The 15,962-nt window shown below is 44.9% G+C and overlaps 1 protein-coding gene, 11 non-coding genes and 3 pseudogenes across 12 annotated transcripts; 1 reads left to right on the top strand and 14 right to left on the bottom strand.

Annotated features, from left to right (window-relative positions):
• Positions 1-2,397: 2,397 nt before the first annotated feature.
• Positions 2,398-2,475, bottom strand: LOC123126907 (small nucleolar RNA SNORD36). Its single transcript, XR_006462113.1, has one exon. It is a non-coding gene; the product is annotated as a small nucleolar RNA SNORD36 (small nucleolar RNA).
• Positions 2,476-2,737: 262 nt separating this feature from the next.
• On the bottom strand, positions 2,738-2,836 carry LOC123126943 (small nucleolar RNA Z103). The gene has a single exon (XR_006462145.1). It is a non-coding gene; the product is annotated as a small nucleolar RNA Z103 (small nucleolar RNA).
• A 216-nt stretch (positions 2,837-3,052) lies between these two features.
• Positions 3,053-3,151, bottom strand: LOC123126942 (small nucleolar RNA Z103). Its single transcript, XR_006462144.1, has one exon. It is a non-coding gene; the product is annotated as a small nucleolar RNA Z103 (small nucleolar RNA).
• A 122-nt stretch (positions 3,152-3,273) lies between these two features.
• Positions 3,274-3,419, bottom strand: LOC123126468 (small nucleolar RNA snoR137). The gene has a single exon (XR_006461711.1). It is a non-coding gene; the product is annotated as a small nucleolar RNA snoR137 (small nucleolar RNA).
• A 78-nt stretch (positions 3,420-3,497) lies between these two features.
• On the bottom strand, positions 3,498-3,593 carry LOC123126946 (uncharacterized; annotated as a pseudogene).
• A 139-nt stretch (positions 3,594-3,732) lies between these two features.
• On the bottom strand, positions 3,733-3,829 carry LOC123126914 (small nucleolar RNA SNORD96 family). Its single transcript, XR_006462117.1, has one exon. It is a non-coding gene; the product is annotated as a small nucleolar RNA SNORD96 family (small nucleolar RNA).
• A 692-nt stretch (positions 3,830-4,521) lies between these two features.
• On the bottom strand, positions 4,522-4,617 carry LOC123126949 (uncharacterized; annotated as a pseudogene).
• Positions 4,618-4,839: 222 nt separating this feature from the next.
• Positions 4,840-4,914, bottom strand: LOC123126956 (uncharacterized; annotated as a pseudogene).
• A 136-nt stretch (positions 4,915-5,050) lies between these two features.
• On the bottom strand, positions 5,051-5,122 carry LOC123126969 (small nucleolar RNA R66). The gene has a single exon (XR_006462157.1). It is a non-coding gene; the product is annotated as a small nucleolar RNA R66 (small nucleolar RNA).
• A 1,582-nt stretch (positions 5,123-6,704) lies between these two features.
• On the bottom strand, positions 6,705-6,793 carry LOC123126452 (small nucleolar RNA snoR14). The gene has a single exon (XR_006461699.1). It is a non-coding gene; the product is annotated as a small nucleolar RNA snoR14 (small nucleolar RNA).
• A 76-nt stretch (positions 6,794-6,869) lies between these two features.
• Positions 6,870-6,948, bottom strand: LOC123126438 (small nucleolar RNA U61). The gene has a single exon (XR_006461686.1). It is a non-coding gene; the product is annotated as a small nucleolar RNA U61 (small nucleolar RNA).
• Positions 6,949-7,245: 297 nt separating this feature from the next.
• LOC123126361 (small nucleolar RNA R38) lies at positions 7,246-7,338 on the bottom strand. Its single transcript, XR_006461642.1, has one exon. It is a non-coding gene; the product is annotated as a small nucleolar RNA R38 (small nucleolar RNA).
• A 92-nt stretch (positions 7,339-7,430) lies between these two features.
• LOC123126447 (small nucleolar RNA snoR80) lies at positions 7,431-7,564 on the bottom strand. Its single transcript, XR_006461694.1, has one exon. It is a non-coding gene; the product is annotated as a small nucleolar RNA snoR80 (small nucleolar RNA).
• Positions 7,565-7,633: 69 nt separating this feature from the next.
• LOC123126409 (small nucleolar RNA Z157/R69/R10) lies at positions 7,634-7,732 on the bottom strand. Its single transcript, XR_006461662.1, has one exon. It is a non-coding gene; the product is annotated as a small nucleolar RNA Z157/R69/R10 (small nucleolar RNA).
• Positions 7,733-13,675: 5,943 nt separating this feature from the next.
• LOC123124218 (uncharacterized) lies at positions 13,676-14,199 on the top strand. The gene has a single exon (XM_044544880.1). It carries the CDS (start codon positions 13,811-13,813, stop codon positions 14,033-14,035), a length of 225 nt encoding a protein of 74 aa, XP_044400815.1. The 5' UTR covers positions 13,676-13,810; the 3' UTR covers positions 14,036-14,199.
• Positions 14,200-15,962: the final 1,763 nt, after the last annotated feature.

The following is a 15,962-nucleotide window of genomic DNA, read 5'->3' on the forward strand; positions in this document are numbered from 1 at the left end:
ACTCTAGCCAATCCCCTATAACCGGTTACAGAAGTAAAAATCTGATTTTACTCCTCTAATCAGGACCTAGCCGAACCCCTAAAATCCATGGAGGATATTTTTTTCTCCACCGCTTATTCGGCGTCTATATTAACTCCCCCGCTAGTCGGCGGAGTAAATACCCCCACCCTCATCTGCCTCTCCTCCTCCCTCATCCCTGCTGCCGGCAACAACCTCCCCCCTCCCCCTCGATGTTCCTTCCCCCCCCCCCCCCAATGGCCGGATCTCGTGGCCGCGGGTCCCCGACGCCCATCCGCAGCGCGGATCCGCGCCACGAGCGAACCGTTGGTGCGTCCTCGACTCAACTTCCCATGGGGCCTGGGGCCGCTACCAGGGCTGGTGAGTGCGTCGCTGGTTATGGAGGACCGGGAGGCGAGGGAGCGGATCGCGGCAAAGCCCCCGACAAGGAGTACATGGCGGACCTCCGTCGCCAATACCTGAGCTCGTGGAGGCGGAGCACAAGATCTTCAGAGAACGCACAACGGAGGTTGGGGCAGCGGGGGGGGGGGGGGGGGGTCATCGACGTCTCAAGCGGCAAGGAGGACGGCGGCGCCGACGAGGATCTTCCCTGACTGTGGCGACAACGGCACAGGTCCGGACCGCGTGGGCGGTGGGATTTCGCGCGTGGAGTAGCTCGGCCTCTACAAGTCCGACGATTAAGGTTTTAGACTATGCTTCAGTGGTTTATCGAATCTTTGTTCATTTATACTTAAAATTTGATTTTTACTCTGTTAAATATAGGAGATCGGCTAGAACCGACTAAATTTAGCGGAGTAAATATAGTTCATTAAAGTTTACTCTGTCCGTTTTCCTTCTCTATTTTTAGGGGATCGGCTAGAGTTGGCCGCGTAGGCGTAGATTTGTGCAGCAACAACCTTTCTGTCCATGATGCAAGTGTGTTCATCTCATTCCACCACTCTCTGATATCGATAGCCTCTTGTGCATGAGCCGCCAGTGCAGGACTATCAGACCAATCTGCAAGAAGTAGCCAGACAGAGATAGCACAAGGGCATTGCAGAATAAGGTGCAGGGGCGATTCATCGGCTTGGTCACAGAGGTTGCAGGCACCATTTTGGGGAATTCCACGCATCGCCAAACTGTGGCATGAAGCCAAAGCCACATGAAGAAGCGGCACTTTGCTCGACCTAGGCTTGTCAAATCTGAAGAGGGCGACAGAACCAATAGTTGGGAGCGGTACGCACATGCAGAAGTGTACACCTGAGAGCTGTTCCAAACCCCGCGGATGGTGTCTTCGGGTAATCTGGTTCAGAGGCAGCCATGGCTTGGGTTCTGTGGGCACCGAAATCATGTGCAGACCAAGCATACTATTTTTTGATTGAGGATAACTTATATGCTGTGCATGGATCACCCAAGTAGTACGTTTTCAACTTATTTTGTGACTGGTAATATCTGACGGGATTTGGGGTGTAGCAAGATGCATGCATGAATTGTTTCTCTGTGCAGAATGATTTGTAACAATCTAGTAGATCACAAATTTGATCCATTTACTATCAATCTGTAATCTTTTCTTGACATGCAGATTCACCTGAAGATCCAGAACATTAAAAAAAAAACGAGAAACAGAGAAATTAGAAGACACGGCAGATCCTGAGTCTATCCTAGAAAGCATTCGCAGCAAGGTTGCCCTGACTGAACGTGCGTCGTTTTGGGATTTGGGGTGGAGTAAGACGCATGCATGGATGCTCTTTGTTTCTCTGTGCAGATAGATTTTGTACCAGGCCAAATGTGAAGCAACATCAAACCATGCAAAACTTGGATTTTCTGTACTCTGTTTCCTCTGCACAACAACATGATAATCTAAGTATTGTAGCCTGATCAATCACCAGACAAAGATCCCACAGCAAAATGCCAGCATTGCACGAGGGCCAATGCACACGAAATACATTGATCTTTCACTGAACAAACTGGATTCAAAACTAGTATTTAAATTTACATGCTTTTTTCAACACTCTGCAGGGGGGATATGAATTTACATGTTCAAAACCTATGGTAAATGACGGGTGCATCAGTTACTCTACAACTCACAAATCTGCTGCAATAGCTAACAGAAGGCAAGAACCTTCAACTGAACCTCTTTCAGTGCTAGGGGAAGACGAGGCAGCAGTGTCAGCTTGGGGAGGAAGATCTTCAGCTGAGCACGTATCAACACATATCAGCAGCCAATATTGCAAGGTAAATAAAGTTTGATACTGGTCGATTCATCTATTATAAAAAGCTCGATTTCGAAACGTCAAATGAATCAGAATAACCACGATGACTAAACTTAGAATACATCTCTTGCATTTGCTACTAGAAGAAGGGACAAGTGTATAGAAGAAAGAAAACATTACGCAGGCCAACCATCAGTTTTAAAAAGCTTGATTTTGTATTCCTCAAAGAAAATCTCAGGAATATCTTGTTTTAGCACCATTTGACCAGCCCATCAAAAAACATCACACAAGAGGAAGGGTCACTACTAAGATTCAGTGGGCTATGGATTTCTGACAGGCTGAGCTTCAATTTTAAAAAGCGGAATTTTGAAACATCAAGTGTGTGAGAATAAACAGAAGAGTCCTCATTTGCTAGAAACATCTCCATTCTAAGTAAAATAAGATGTTGAACGACTAACCCTCAAAACATATTGCACAAAATAACACAAAAGCAAAATGCACAAATAGGACTATGTAAGCAGAAATTAATGGATCAGATTTCTGGCTTGGAACCCTCTAACGAGGATTACATGAGCGCCCCAGTATAATCATAGTCGATCATTTGGGGAAAGGATCCTCACATCCATTCAATATTCAATTTCTGATAAACAAAAAAAAACAGGGTGGCGAACATAAACAAAGATGGATCCGATTTCTGGCTTGGGATCCCTACGGGATTACAGTTGCGCATAGTATAATCCATCATTCAGGGAATCCTCACTACCATTAAGTTTACAAATCAGAACAGATAAACAAAGGAAAAATACAAACAGAAAAAAGAGGGCTAGAGAATGTCGGATGAGATGGATCAGATTTCTGGCTTGGAATCCTCTGATAAAGGATTACATTTGCGCATAGTATAATCATAGTCGATCAGCTGGGGAAAGGATCCTCAATTCCATCTAAATGTTGGAAGCCCAATGTTTAGACACAGCATATGCACCCAAACTACACCTCCAACATTGGTATAAGAAGCTCGGAAATAAAACAAAACCAGAAATTCGGACATTTTTGTAATGTTACAAAATGTGCCAGAAGACAGGTAACACGATGCAGTTTGATAAAGCACCGTGCTGTTTAATACTGGCTGGTGTTTCTGTTCATCTATGCTTCTCTCTACAGGATGACCAAACTGTTAACAACAGGCCATTCTTCCAGTTGTGAAGCAACAAACACAAAACTTTTGTTCAGTAATCAAGCATAAAAAGCACAAAATCCAGTTCTGGGGGATGAACAATATGATCAAATATATCCTCAGTTCAGGTCTCCAAATTACTTCCGCACCGGGCCATCAGATGGCACATCAGAAGAACGAAAGTATTTAGTTTGATCATCATCGGACAGTTTTTAAACATCAGATCAATGAGAAAACCATCAAACCCGGTGGAAGATTCATAATAAAATTCAATCTCTAAAATTTAAACATAGATCACATCAGAATCACAGAACACAAAAGTTCTATTTTGGAGAAAATATGGTAGGTGGACATCAGAATCACACATTTTCACAGCATGGCACACAGAGTGCACCAATCAGTCCCGAAAGATGGTGTGTTTTGTTTGTGGATTTCATCACTGTCCAGCCATATTTACTCGATGATGCAGAAAAGAAAATATATATGGTAAATAACAGAATCAAGAACAAACAAAATATCAGACTACGTACCTAAAGAATTTTGGAAGTTCTCCCTCCGTTTTTATTTACTCTGCATATTAGAGTTGACTGAAGTCAAACTTCGTAAAGTTTGACCAAGTTTATAGAAAAAAATATAAACATTTACAGTAACAAATCTATATGATGTGAAAGTACATTCAATAATAAATCTAATAGTTTTGATTTGTTATTGTATAATTTAATATTTTTGTTTATAAACTTGGTCAAAGTTTATAAAGCTTGACTTTGACCAAAGCTAATATGCGGACTAAATAAAAACAGAGGGAGTATTAAAAAAATACATACTTAAGAGCTGGTCAAACAATGTTCTGAATCTAAGAGTGCTACACCTCACAAACAATTGAGTGTTCGCTTTCATCCACCAAATGAATGAAGGAGCAACAAAATCAGAAACAAAACAAAAACCTAAAGAAATAAAATCATAGACTAGGCAAAATATGGACATATTCTTATTCTTGCGTTAATAAATGTGCCCGAAGACAGGTAACACAACACGATTTGATATAATAAACACTGAACATTTTCGCATTGCCAACTACAAGAGCAAAACATGATATAAACAACATTGTTTTGGGGCGGGAAGAAGACATAATAAAGAATTTCCTCAATTCAGGTCTCCAAATTGCTTCCGCACCGCGCCATGAGATGGCGCATCAAAAGAACGAAAGTATTTAGTTTGATCGTCATTGGAAAGTATTTAGGTTGCTCTCCAGAGAACAAGATAGTAATATAGTAATAAAAAACAAGTAAATTTCCCAAAAGCAACCTCAGAGCATTTGTATAATTGTATCAACAGATTAGTATTTTTCAGAGAAGGCTGCCAAATAGCAAAACACAAATAGAGAAGAAAAAAAAGAATAACACTCTTCGATCCATATGAAAGAAAACACCCTAGCAAAAAAATTTAAACTGCACTATCCTCAGTTCAGGTCTCCCTTTCTTCCAAATAGAGAATTTCAGAACAAGGAAAGTACCATGGTGAATGATGGTCGAGCTGTCAGAGACTGCATTCTAGATAAATACATCTACATCAAGCAAAAGAATAGTACAGCAAAAGTGAAGAAAGAACATCAATGAACAACAGAAGATCATGGGTAGACCAGGGACAATAGAAGATCGAATCGGCGGCCCTCAAGGATTATGCTTATGATGTTCATCAACTAAGTAAACTCAGGTCTCAAAGATGTGCCATCACTGGACTCGCAGAACTGACTGAACTTAAGAGAAAAGGAACTTAAAACCATCAAACATACAACGATAAGCACGGGCGATTAGCAGTAGGCGAAGTACATTCCATAAAGTATAGCCCTTTTGGAAAATTCAAGCCTGGTGAAATATAACAGAGGGATTGAATCATCAAGGAGACCGAGTCACATGATTCTGCACAAAAAGTGCTGTTCAACATGAACTAACACTCGAAAGCTGTCCTCAGAGTTACGGAATGACAGCATGGACGCATAGTGCAAGGAAGGAATAAGCAGCATCAGCTCTCAAGCCTGGCAAGGCAAAAGCTCTTAGGCGAAACTGCAAATGTTTTGAGAAACAGGCCTTAAATTTATCATCACTACCATAAATTTCCCAGCAGCAAAACATCTACAAATATATCAGAGAGCCATTAAGTCCCAGGATCCGTTCAGTGCCAGGAAACTGTTTAATGGCCCAATATGCTTGTAGATACCAGAGAAGGATCATTATGCCCAAGTTAGATTAGTTTTAATGGTTTTGCTAAAGCACATCTAGATGTGCCATAAGTATTAGCACATCTAAATTATATGCCATTGATTTTAGGTGAAGATTCGTGCGATATTTTCTTTTCTCCCTTTCTATTTCATTTTATTCTTGCTTTGAGTTACTTAGATGTGCAATAACTAGGAAACATCTAGATGTGTTCTAGACAGATCCTAATTTTAATAAATACTCCCTCCGTTCCTAAATATAAGTCTTTTTAGAGATTCCACTGTGGACTACATAGTGAATCTACACTCTAAAATATGTATATATACATCCGTATGTAGTTTGTAGTGAAATCTCTAAAAAGACTTATATTTAGGAACGGAGGGAGTACTACAAGAACAAGCTAAGTCAGAGAGAATCCCTCAAGGACCCACAGAAAATCGCACACATTGTAGGAAGGGACTGACATGGGTATTCCAAAAGTCAAGTGAAGGAACACTTGCAGGTATGAGAAAATTGCTAAAACCTCATAAAACCTCAAAAGTCAAGTGAAGCAATTATACTGCCCTAAAACAGAATTCTGGCTGTGCATCCAAGCAAGTTGGCTATTCTTGGCTTAAGAGAAAGCTAGGAGTACTGAAGCCATGAGTTGAAACAGCCAATTTTCCATGTGATTCAGTGTGATGTTTTTTATTAAAGACAAAAAGGCACACAGACGATTCATTGGAGACAAGCATGGTTCAAGTTCACCATGGCAACCAATGTAATTGATAAACTATCGTACAAATTTCGGCGCAATTCCACAACAACTAAAAAGACGCCTAAGCCAATTTGTACCCACAAACATTGTCAGTAATCCATCTCATACTGGAATGCAAGCTGTTCAGATTGGTTCAAACCAAACAATATTTTGACAGTCCCAGTATTTTTTTTATCGAATGTGATCAAAACATTATTTCGTTCTCGGCAAAGCCATTACCCGTTGAAACACGATGGAGCATCTATTACTGGATTGATGAAATACGCTACAAAAAGCACATTTAAAATCAAATATAAGTGTAGGGATCATTCAAAGAGCAGGAGGGAATCAGAAAGTGGGACTGAGATGCGATCAGAGCCTGTCGGGATGTATGCGTGTCTTCACTTTGTGACATCAGGGGATTGACAGACTATCATACATAACATCATCACCTCGCATCGAAATCAACCGATCCTCAAAACAAAACCAACGTATCAATAATCAGAGAAATAAACATCCAGAAAACAAGGGAGGGGCTCAGAACTTCTTAGAGGGTTGTGTTACCGACATAGGCGCATCCGCCTCCGGCACAGGTTTCGTTCCTCATTGCCAGCAATAGCTTAGCACAAAAACCAATCATCTCCAACAGGAAAAAGACTCACGGGATACAAATATGTGACAAACACAGATGCTAGGGATACCGTCCAATAAAAATGACTTATCTAACCATATCAGGGCAATTTAGACAAATAACTGCTAGTTATGACAAACTTTGATGAATGGAGCCTCAGACCGTCCTAGTTCATGCAAAATGTCCACAGAGTACTGTTCAGCAACCAATACAAGTCATCACCTGCCAACATCTTTCTTAGACGATTTGAAGAAGACAGGAAAAGAATAGTGCACAGTAATCGTGTCAGATTCGAAGTATTCTCAGCACCCTTCCAAGGAAGTAAGACAGGGATAACTGTATTTTTACTTGTGATCTCATCACCCACGCCCATACTAATCAGTTCAAATCCTTGTACAACCTATCAGATCTTCGCATCAAACATGAAAGAACTAACACAAGGAAAAAGAAAAGAAAAGAAGGTGAATATATGTGGCGTTTCCAGGATAAGCTGGCACAGAGGACGCCACCAATCAGGATATACCACACATGAGAGAATCGCATGTGGCGTCCGAGACTAATTGCCGCGAGGAACACAAATCATCCTCAGGAATTGGTAATGAACGCGCATCAATCAAACCAAAAGACAAAACAGAAGAACGGATGGAGCGATGGGATGGATGAGATGTGGGAGCTCAGACAGCCAAGGGGTTGTCTGCAGACGCTGCTGAAGAGGCGGCAGCGTCAGAAACTCTAGTCCACAAATCTGTCATCACCGCTACATACAACCTCTCATCGACCATCGAAAGGAACAAGACACGAACCGCACCATTGAACGAGCGACGCGGATGGAGGGAGGCAGGAGAAGGGGGAGAGAGCCGCAGCCCGCAGGCGCAGGGTATGAACTTTGTTTGAGGTTGGGGGTACGGAGACGGCGTTGGTGGGGATTAAATAGTTTCTCTCGAGGAGGTGGGGATTTATCTAGGGTTTTCGTCGGGTGCAGATGGGGCGGGCCGACGCATCGGCCTGCTGGGCTGCCGAAAAAGAGGCTAATCTGGGCCGGCCAAATAAGGTAGCGAGAGGATGCGATCCCAGAATCTCGTCCTGAGAGACACAATCATTTTTAAAAAAATTGTGAACAATTTTTTAAACTCCTGCAAAAATGGAAACATGAACATTTTCTAAATTTATGAACTGTTTTTTAAAACAGGAACATTTTTTGAAATTCTGAAACAGGAGCTCCGGCGTAGATTCTTGCCATCTCCTTCGGACGGTGAGGTTAGGGTTTCTCTTCATGTGTTGATATTTGGTGTCAGGTGTTTCAGATCTATTCAAGAGTTCAACGACGGCGACTGCGGCTCCAGGGCGCTGGTCCTTAGGGGCACGTGCGCGAAGACTTCCCGGTTGTCATCGACAAGGTCAAGCCGGCTTCAGTAGGGGAGCGGCGACAACGGCGTATCGGCGGCTCGTTCACACGGCGGTAGTGGTCGTTTGGTGGTCTCGGAATCTCAATGTAATTTTTATTATGTTTGAGGTGTTGTGTACTTCCGGTGAACTTTGATAATAGATCCGAATCATTTTCGCAAAAAACTATGAAGGGGGAATAGAGTGCTTAGATTAGAAAAATTAGATACCTAACCCCTCCCATCATGTTTTTTTTCAAATGGATACCCCACGTCCTATTTATAGTTTATAGCAATTTTTCCTTCCCTAATGTTTTACTCCCCCCCCCCTCACCAAAAAACCTCTAAAACCGGACTAAGCATGCACCAAAAATTCAGAAAACCACCCCACCCCTTCCTTTCCTCCACCCCTTTGGTACGAGCCTCATACACATACACGATCTGATAGGGCACAGAAGAAACACGTGCTGCTTGGCCGCCCTGTTTTGCGAAAATAATTCTTGCATTACTCGAAACTTAGGGATTACAATCGCCACACAATAGTTTAGCATTGCAACTTGCAAAAATTAGCCATGAATTGACTAGCACTATTCTCGTTCTATCGAATACGAGTAATGCAAGAACCACTTGCCTCCATACGACTAATGATCTCTCTAATCAAGAATGAATACTTTGATTTGTCATGATCTCCACCTTTGGTCATGGCTAGAGCCTACAAGCAGTCAGATTCAATGTCAACATGTAAATTACTCCACTGAAGAGTCAAAGAAGCACCTTCCATGATTGCCAAAATCTTAGCTTCCAAAACAACAATGCCTGTGTGGAGATGTCAATAAGAGCTAAATATTATGGAGCCCACATGGCCCCTTGGGATCATACCTTCTTCTGCCTTTTATTCCAAGACTCAGTCGTTCGGTGTTCAACTTCCCTCGTCCGGGGACCGGTTTAGTCCATGGTACGGCTACATCCGAGTTGGTGATATTACATGTGGACCTTGTGTGCTGAAAACCGGTAATAGCTATTGAATTTACTTTGATTGGATTACCATTAGCATTAAGTTGCAAAGATTACGGAGCCGCCAAATAGCACGGGAGGAATTGAATAGAGACATCCATGAGAGGTGCAGGTTTTGGGTGAACAATTTCATTTCTACCATGCTAGATCCCCCAAAACAACATCATCAAGCACACTCGGGTAGGCTCATCGATCTCATATATAAGGGATGAACCGGTCAATTTCAACCGGTTGTATATTTGTATAGATGCGACTTTGCAGCCATGGCCTTTCAAAGTCACACAACATGGTCCTACACACAGAACACATTGTATAAGTTCTCAACTTCCCTTCCACACACCGGGCAAATTGTCGTCACCTCTAGGCTAAGCGCCGCACAAAAGATTGCACCTTCGCAGGTGTTGTTGGCTACGCCAAAAAGCTTTCCATTCATCTCGGCTACCACCAGCGTGGCATCTAGAAGAAGTTATCGACGAGTTTGCAAGCACATCTACCGCCAGTCGGTAAGCACTCCCGTAGAGAGAGAACACTTTGTTGTTTTCAGGCACACAAGCTATAAAATCATCTTCAAATCGAACTGCGGCCGGATCTCCTGGATTGCAATAATATGATTTGGAAGAAAGTGTTGCCTATTCTTGGCAGAGTAATGCTACATCTACGTGGATTAAATTGATTGGAGAAGGGGGAGGAAGGGGCCCCGCCCACCTGAAAATCAGGGAGGGGAAGAGAATTATGTTAGGCAGTTTACGTAAACACTCACATAGCTTCACGTAGATGGAGCATTTCCGTTTTTGGCATGTCCCAAGCGGTGACTGCTCCGTGCCAACGAGGCGAAGCGTGAGCACTTGTTCGAGGAGATCGCAGCGAAGGCAGCGCATGTGGTGACTGACGGGATGGCTGCCAATGTCAACAGCTCTACATTGTACGACAAGGCCGGGCCGTCCTACTCGATCATCGACCTTACCTCCACCGACACTAGTAGAAAACAGGACTTTGGTCACAGCGCAATATACACATTAGTCCCGGTTGCATTACGAACCGGGACTAATGTGAGCATTAGTCCCGGTTTGAGACACGAACCGGGGCAAAAGGGCATCGCACCCTTTAGTCCCGCTTCGTGTCTCAAACCGGGACTAAAGGTGAGCGTGTCTCACCCCGGGACTAAAGGTGAGACCTTTAGTCCCGGTTTGAGACACGAAGCAGGACTAAAGGGTGCGATGCCCTTTAGTCCCGGTTCGTGTCTCAAACCGGGACTAAAGGGCCCATTTCTCAAACTCTACCCCCCCCCCCCCCGTGTATCGCCATTTCAGTTTTGGAAAAAACAAAAAAATGATAAAAACTTCAAAAAATAAAATCCTTCAAGATGTAGTTATATTACTACATCTACTAGTTAGGAAAACTAAAAAACATAAATTTGGACATGTTTTGCAAAAAGTGTCATGAAAAAGTAAAACGGCTATAACTTTTGCATACGATGTCGGAAAAACGTATAATATATCAAAATGTTCAGCACGGAAATCCGCATCCGATTTTGACCTGTTTGCAAATTTTTAGAATCCTCAAATTCTAAAAGGAAAAAAGATATGCTCAAATTTCAGTTTTTTTAAATTTTGGTTAAATCTGGTCAAACTATGGTCAAACTACTTATTCAAGAAGTATTAGTGTTACTCCATAATTATTCAAGAATATTAGTGTTACTAAATAATTATTTCAATTTTTTTGAATTTTGGTCAAATCTGGTCAAACTATGGTCAAACTATGGTCAAGCTACTTATTCAAGAAGTATTAGTGTTACTACATAATTATTCAATAATATTAGTGTTACTAAATAATTATTTCAATTTTTTGAATATTTGTCAAATCTGGTCAAACTGTGGTCAAACTATGGTCAAACTACTTACTCAAGAAATATTAGTGTTACTAAATAATTATTGTTTTTTAGAATAATAGTTTCAAACTCAAACAGTGAAACGTGTGATTTCATGCTCAAGCTAAACTCTTGAGGGTTAATAGAATTGACATCCTACTATTGTCAGGAAAACAACAAAGTGGAGACTTGAAAACGAGGGGGAATAGGACCCGGAAGTTAAGCGTGCTCAGGCTGGAGTAGTGAGAGGTTGGGTGACCGGCCGAAAAGTTAGATGATTTGGAATGATGAGGGGTGATTAGAGATTAGATGTTAAACTGAGCAGTGATGAGGGATGATTAGAAATTAAATTGTAAATAATTTAGAAATTTGAAAATTGGAAAAAAATAAAAAAAATTCATAAAATTGCCTTTAGTCAGCAGCCACGTGAAGGGCCTTTAGTCCCGGTTCCAGAACCGGGACAAATGACCTTTTTTCTACTGGTGTGATGATGTCGATGGCTAGGCGGCAGAGTTCGTCGAGGAAGAGTAGAACATGAAAATAGACGTGCACACGCCCGGCGAACAGTAGAACGTATAACACATTTGGGCACATGACCGGCGAGTAGGCTACAGTCGGTTACTATATGTAAAGAAAAAACTAATATTGATGAAAATATGTGTCCGCGAAGAATCACTTTGATGGGAGACTAGTAATAGTTACTGTATCCAACCTTCGAGTCCCCCCCTCGGCCCCCGCGTCGCTCCCGCAGGGGCGACTCGGGCGGCGATAACCTAGCCCGCCGCCAGCCTCCCCTCCCCCCTCTCCTCTCCCTCGCCACCACCGGAGGGGGTCGCCGGAGCGCCGCGCGTCCACCCGGGGAGGGTGCTGGCGAGGATTTGTTCCGCCCTGTCTCGTGCAGGGGGCTTTGGAGCCGAGGCGGTGGCCTCGGGTGGTGGAGCGACGGCGACCTCAGCAAGCGGCCGTCGCTAGTGCTGGCCGTCCTCCTTGGCCGCGCGGGTGGCAAGGCGGCGGCGGGTGGTGGCTGTGGGGCGCGGTGGTCGCGGGGGCGCCCGTCCCGGATCTGATGCCTCCGTCTCCAACCCTTTCGGCCCCTGTCAGATCTGGTCTCCGGCTGGCCCAGGCTGCCGGCGCCGCGTCTGTGTTAGGGGTGGGGAAGACGTGGAGCCCGGAGAAATCCATGGCTGGCTCTGCCGGCCACGACGACGGCGACGCCTGAGGGCGCCGTCTCCTACTTGTAGGTGCCGTCAAGGTTATCCCTTTCCCCCTCTGCCTCGTTCCCCTGCTTGTATACCGGGGTGAAAACCCAAATCCCTTTGGATTGGGCGGCAGCGACGCTCGCGGCGCCGTCACCCCCATGGTGGTGCCGCCTTCGGTGAGTTTGGGGCGGTGGTGAGTCCAATCTGGTTGGTGGGCGTTTGGCGGCGACATGGTTGGAGCTGGTGGGCGTTTGGCAGCTTCTCCATGTTCAGTCCAGTGGCTCCACTCCATTGTTGCTCTGTCATCGGCAGCCCCACCGTGCTTTTGCTTCTCCTTGCGTGTTGGTTCCCTCCCAGTGCCATGTTGCCCTTCGTTGAGCTTGGCGACGCGTGTTGGTGGTGCTCTGGTATGGCATTTCGTGTGGCCATGGCGTCGGGTGTACACCTTTGCTCTTGGGAGAGCGTTCTCATCGTCCGACGGATCGGCGCCTCGTGCCAGGCGATGGGCTAGGGAGCCCCTTTCGGAGATGTAGGAGGTTGTCGCCGATTCGGCCGGAGCCCATGGAGCTGCCATCGTCACTCCCGCTTGCTAGCTGGGTCTCCTCAAGGTCAGATGGTGTCTCGGTGGGGTGGATCGCACTCGGTGGAGGGCTTCAACATCTCCAAGCTGGTCTTGTTCTTTAGATTCTGCATCTTTGCTTGTAGATGGTAGGAAGCCTTTTAGTTGTTAGCACAGCACTCTTGTACCCTTTTAGCTGTTTTCTGTGTTCGTCTCTGTACTTGGTGCTTATTGTAATCCTGGCCGGTTGATGGCTTTGTTAATTCAAAGCCGGGCTCGTCCTGAGCCTTCGTTCTATAAAAATATGTGTCCGCTTTATTGATGAATAGTATTCCGTATTGGATAATTGTCATGATATTCGCTATCTACAGATATGTCCAAACATGACTACGGACGTGTCCAATTTAATTCACAACGTTGAAGATACCCTATCACGCTTTCCTGGGCGAGTGTCTCGCTTGAGGAGGTTCCAGAAAACTCCAAGGAGCGAACAGCAAGGACACACGTGTGAGCTGGGGACTCGTTCCGCGCTTCTCCCCTGCAACGCGTGGCAGTCGCCGCTGGGACAGCCGTTGCCTGCCATCTGCAACCTCAGCAGAAGCAGTCGCTAGCGCCCCCACGTACACCCCGTTGCCGCCACGCGTCCCCGGCGCGAAGCCTCTCTCTATATAGCCTGATGACGGCCAGGCACCATGGCTCCATCACCAACAGCAGACAGCTGCTAGTAGAACGAACACGCCTGAGCGAGCAATCAACCACCGAAAATCGATCGAAGAAACAGAGACTTATTAGCTCTTGAGCAGCAAGTAGAGGAGAGCAGCGATGGCGTTCGTGCCTGGGTGCGTGCAGTGCGGGACGCGGAGCAACCCGTGCCGGTGCAAGGTCGTCGGGCCGACGCTGGGATTCGTTGCCTTCGTGGTGACCGGCGTGGTGGAGTGGCCGCTGGGCGCGGCGGTGTACCTGTTCCGCCGCCGCAAGGGACGCCGCATCATGGGACACCCGGCCAGGGTCGTCTACCCGCGCGTCACCACGGCCATCCCCATCTAATCCTGAATTACTGATCCTAATTTCATAAACCAGTAACCTGGTCCGTCAGCTTGTGTTCATTGCTGTGATTCAATAAAAGGGCGGGGTGTCGGTGTGTGCTTGTGTTGTAAACTTGTAATCTAAGCCATTGGCCGTGTATTTTCGTTTTGCTGTGTGTCAGTGCATATAACCTGCCTCTCTTATGTTCTTATATTTGTTTACGGAGGGGAGTATATGTTTCGATGACCCTGAAACAGTAGACCTAATAGTTCTACTTCAAAAATATGTAGAAAATACAAATTTACAAGCAGATAAGAATTTGCATCAAACCAATACCACTTTTCTCTAACATGTCCCCTGCCAAGACCGACGCCTTCCTAGTCGCCAAGGACCCGTTGTTCCTCTGTGTCAAAGTGGAGAAAACCCTGGCCCCCGTCGTCGCGGGGCTCACTGACCTCTGTCTCTCGCGTTCTGAGATCACATGCCTTGTCTCGCTCCCCTGCGGTAGATTCCGTTGTAGATCCATAGTCTCCAGATTGCACTACTACCTTCCTGTCTTTGGGTCATCTGAGAACCTCCTTCGCGCCCTCAAGGGGAATTTTTATCTTTTCTCGTCTGACCTCGACGGTGTGGTCAAGCCCAAGGTCATGTTTCTGCGGGACTGCGGGCTAGGTGCTTGTGATATTGCCAAGCTATGCAGCAATCAACCAGGTCTACTCACCACCAATCTAGAGCGCTGCCAGGGACCGGTGGCATGTGCCAAAAAGATAGGTGTGCCCCGTGGTTCTGGGATGTTCAGGCACGCGTTGAATGCTGTCGCATCCCGCGGCGGGAAGAAGATCGCGGCCAGAGTGGAGCACTTGAAGTGCACGTTCACGTGGTCGGATGCTGAGCTGAGAATTGATGTTTCTAGGTTCCCATTGATGCTGACGAGGTCCAAAGAATCACTGCAGCGTAGATCTGAGTTCCTTATCTCCGAGGTGGGCTTGGAAGCGGCTTACATTGCTCATCGACCCGTAATGCTCGGTCTCAGTCTAGAGGGCCGGCTCAGGCCCCGCTACTATGCTGTAATGTTTCTCAAGGAAAATGGATTGCTCAAGCGCGACCGAGACTTCTTTAGTACAGTAGTGGTCAGCGAGAAGGTATTTATGGAAAGGTTCATATGCCCTCACAAGAAAGCTGCACCGCATCTCGCTAAAGACTATGCAACCGGTTGCAGAGGAGAAGTGTCTGCCAGATTCAGTTTTACATGAACCAAGACCGGTATGAAAACGGGTATGTTCATTATGGCATTCAGAAGAGAAGAAAACATAGCACTGCTATGAGCTTGTTCTTCCTCGTGCCATATTGACAGTTTGACACACATATTGGAACTAAGAGAGTGAGAACAGGGCATCCTGCAAATTCTTTGAAGTATCGATGAGTAGTATTTCTGAAATGGCCATTGCAGTTTTCAATGCAATCGTCCATCTACCTTTCATGACAGAATGTTCTCATTTTAGCCATGAAGATGATATGAAATCTCAAACTTCCCTGGGAGTAGTATTTCTGTTTCTCACTAGTAGTTTGTATCAGTTTTTGTTTATTTGTCTCTTATAGTTTTGGATGGGCATCTGGGTGATACTTTTCTAGGGGAATCTGATCTCGAAACTGAATATTTGAGTAGTAGGCTAGTAGCATTTTTGTTGAAAGCCTATTTGTATATCACTATGTAAACATAAATTTCTAATGCCCTGGTAATTGTACTGGAGAAGCAAATGGTAACCTTAAAAAGGGTTATGGCATTACCATGTAAATTTCTGCTATATCTTGTAGCTAATTTTATTATCCCATAATCGCACTATCTGTATTGATCGTGGGAAAAAAGAAAAGTATCAACGATTGCTTCTATGAAGTTCACAACCAAGACGCTGGGAAAAAAAACACTTGGAAAATCTCTATCAGATCA

The sequence above is a fragment of the Triticum aestivum genome, chromosome 5D, assembly GCF_018294505.1.
Source record: "Triticum aestivum cultivar Chinese Spring chromosome 5D, IWGSC CS RefSeq v2.1, whole genome shotgun sequence".
Taxonomy (NCBI): domain Eukaryota; kingdom Viridiplantae; phylum Streptophyta; class Magnoliopsida; order Poales; family Poaceae; genus Triticum; species Triticum aestivum.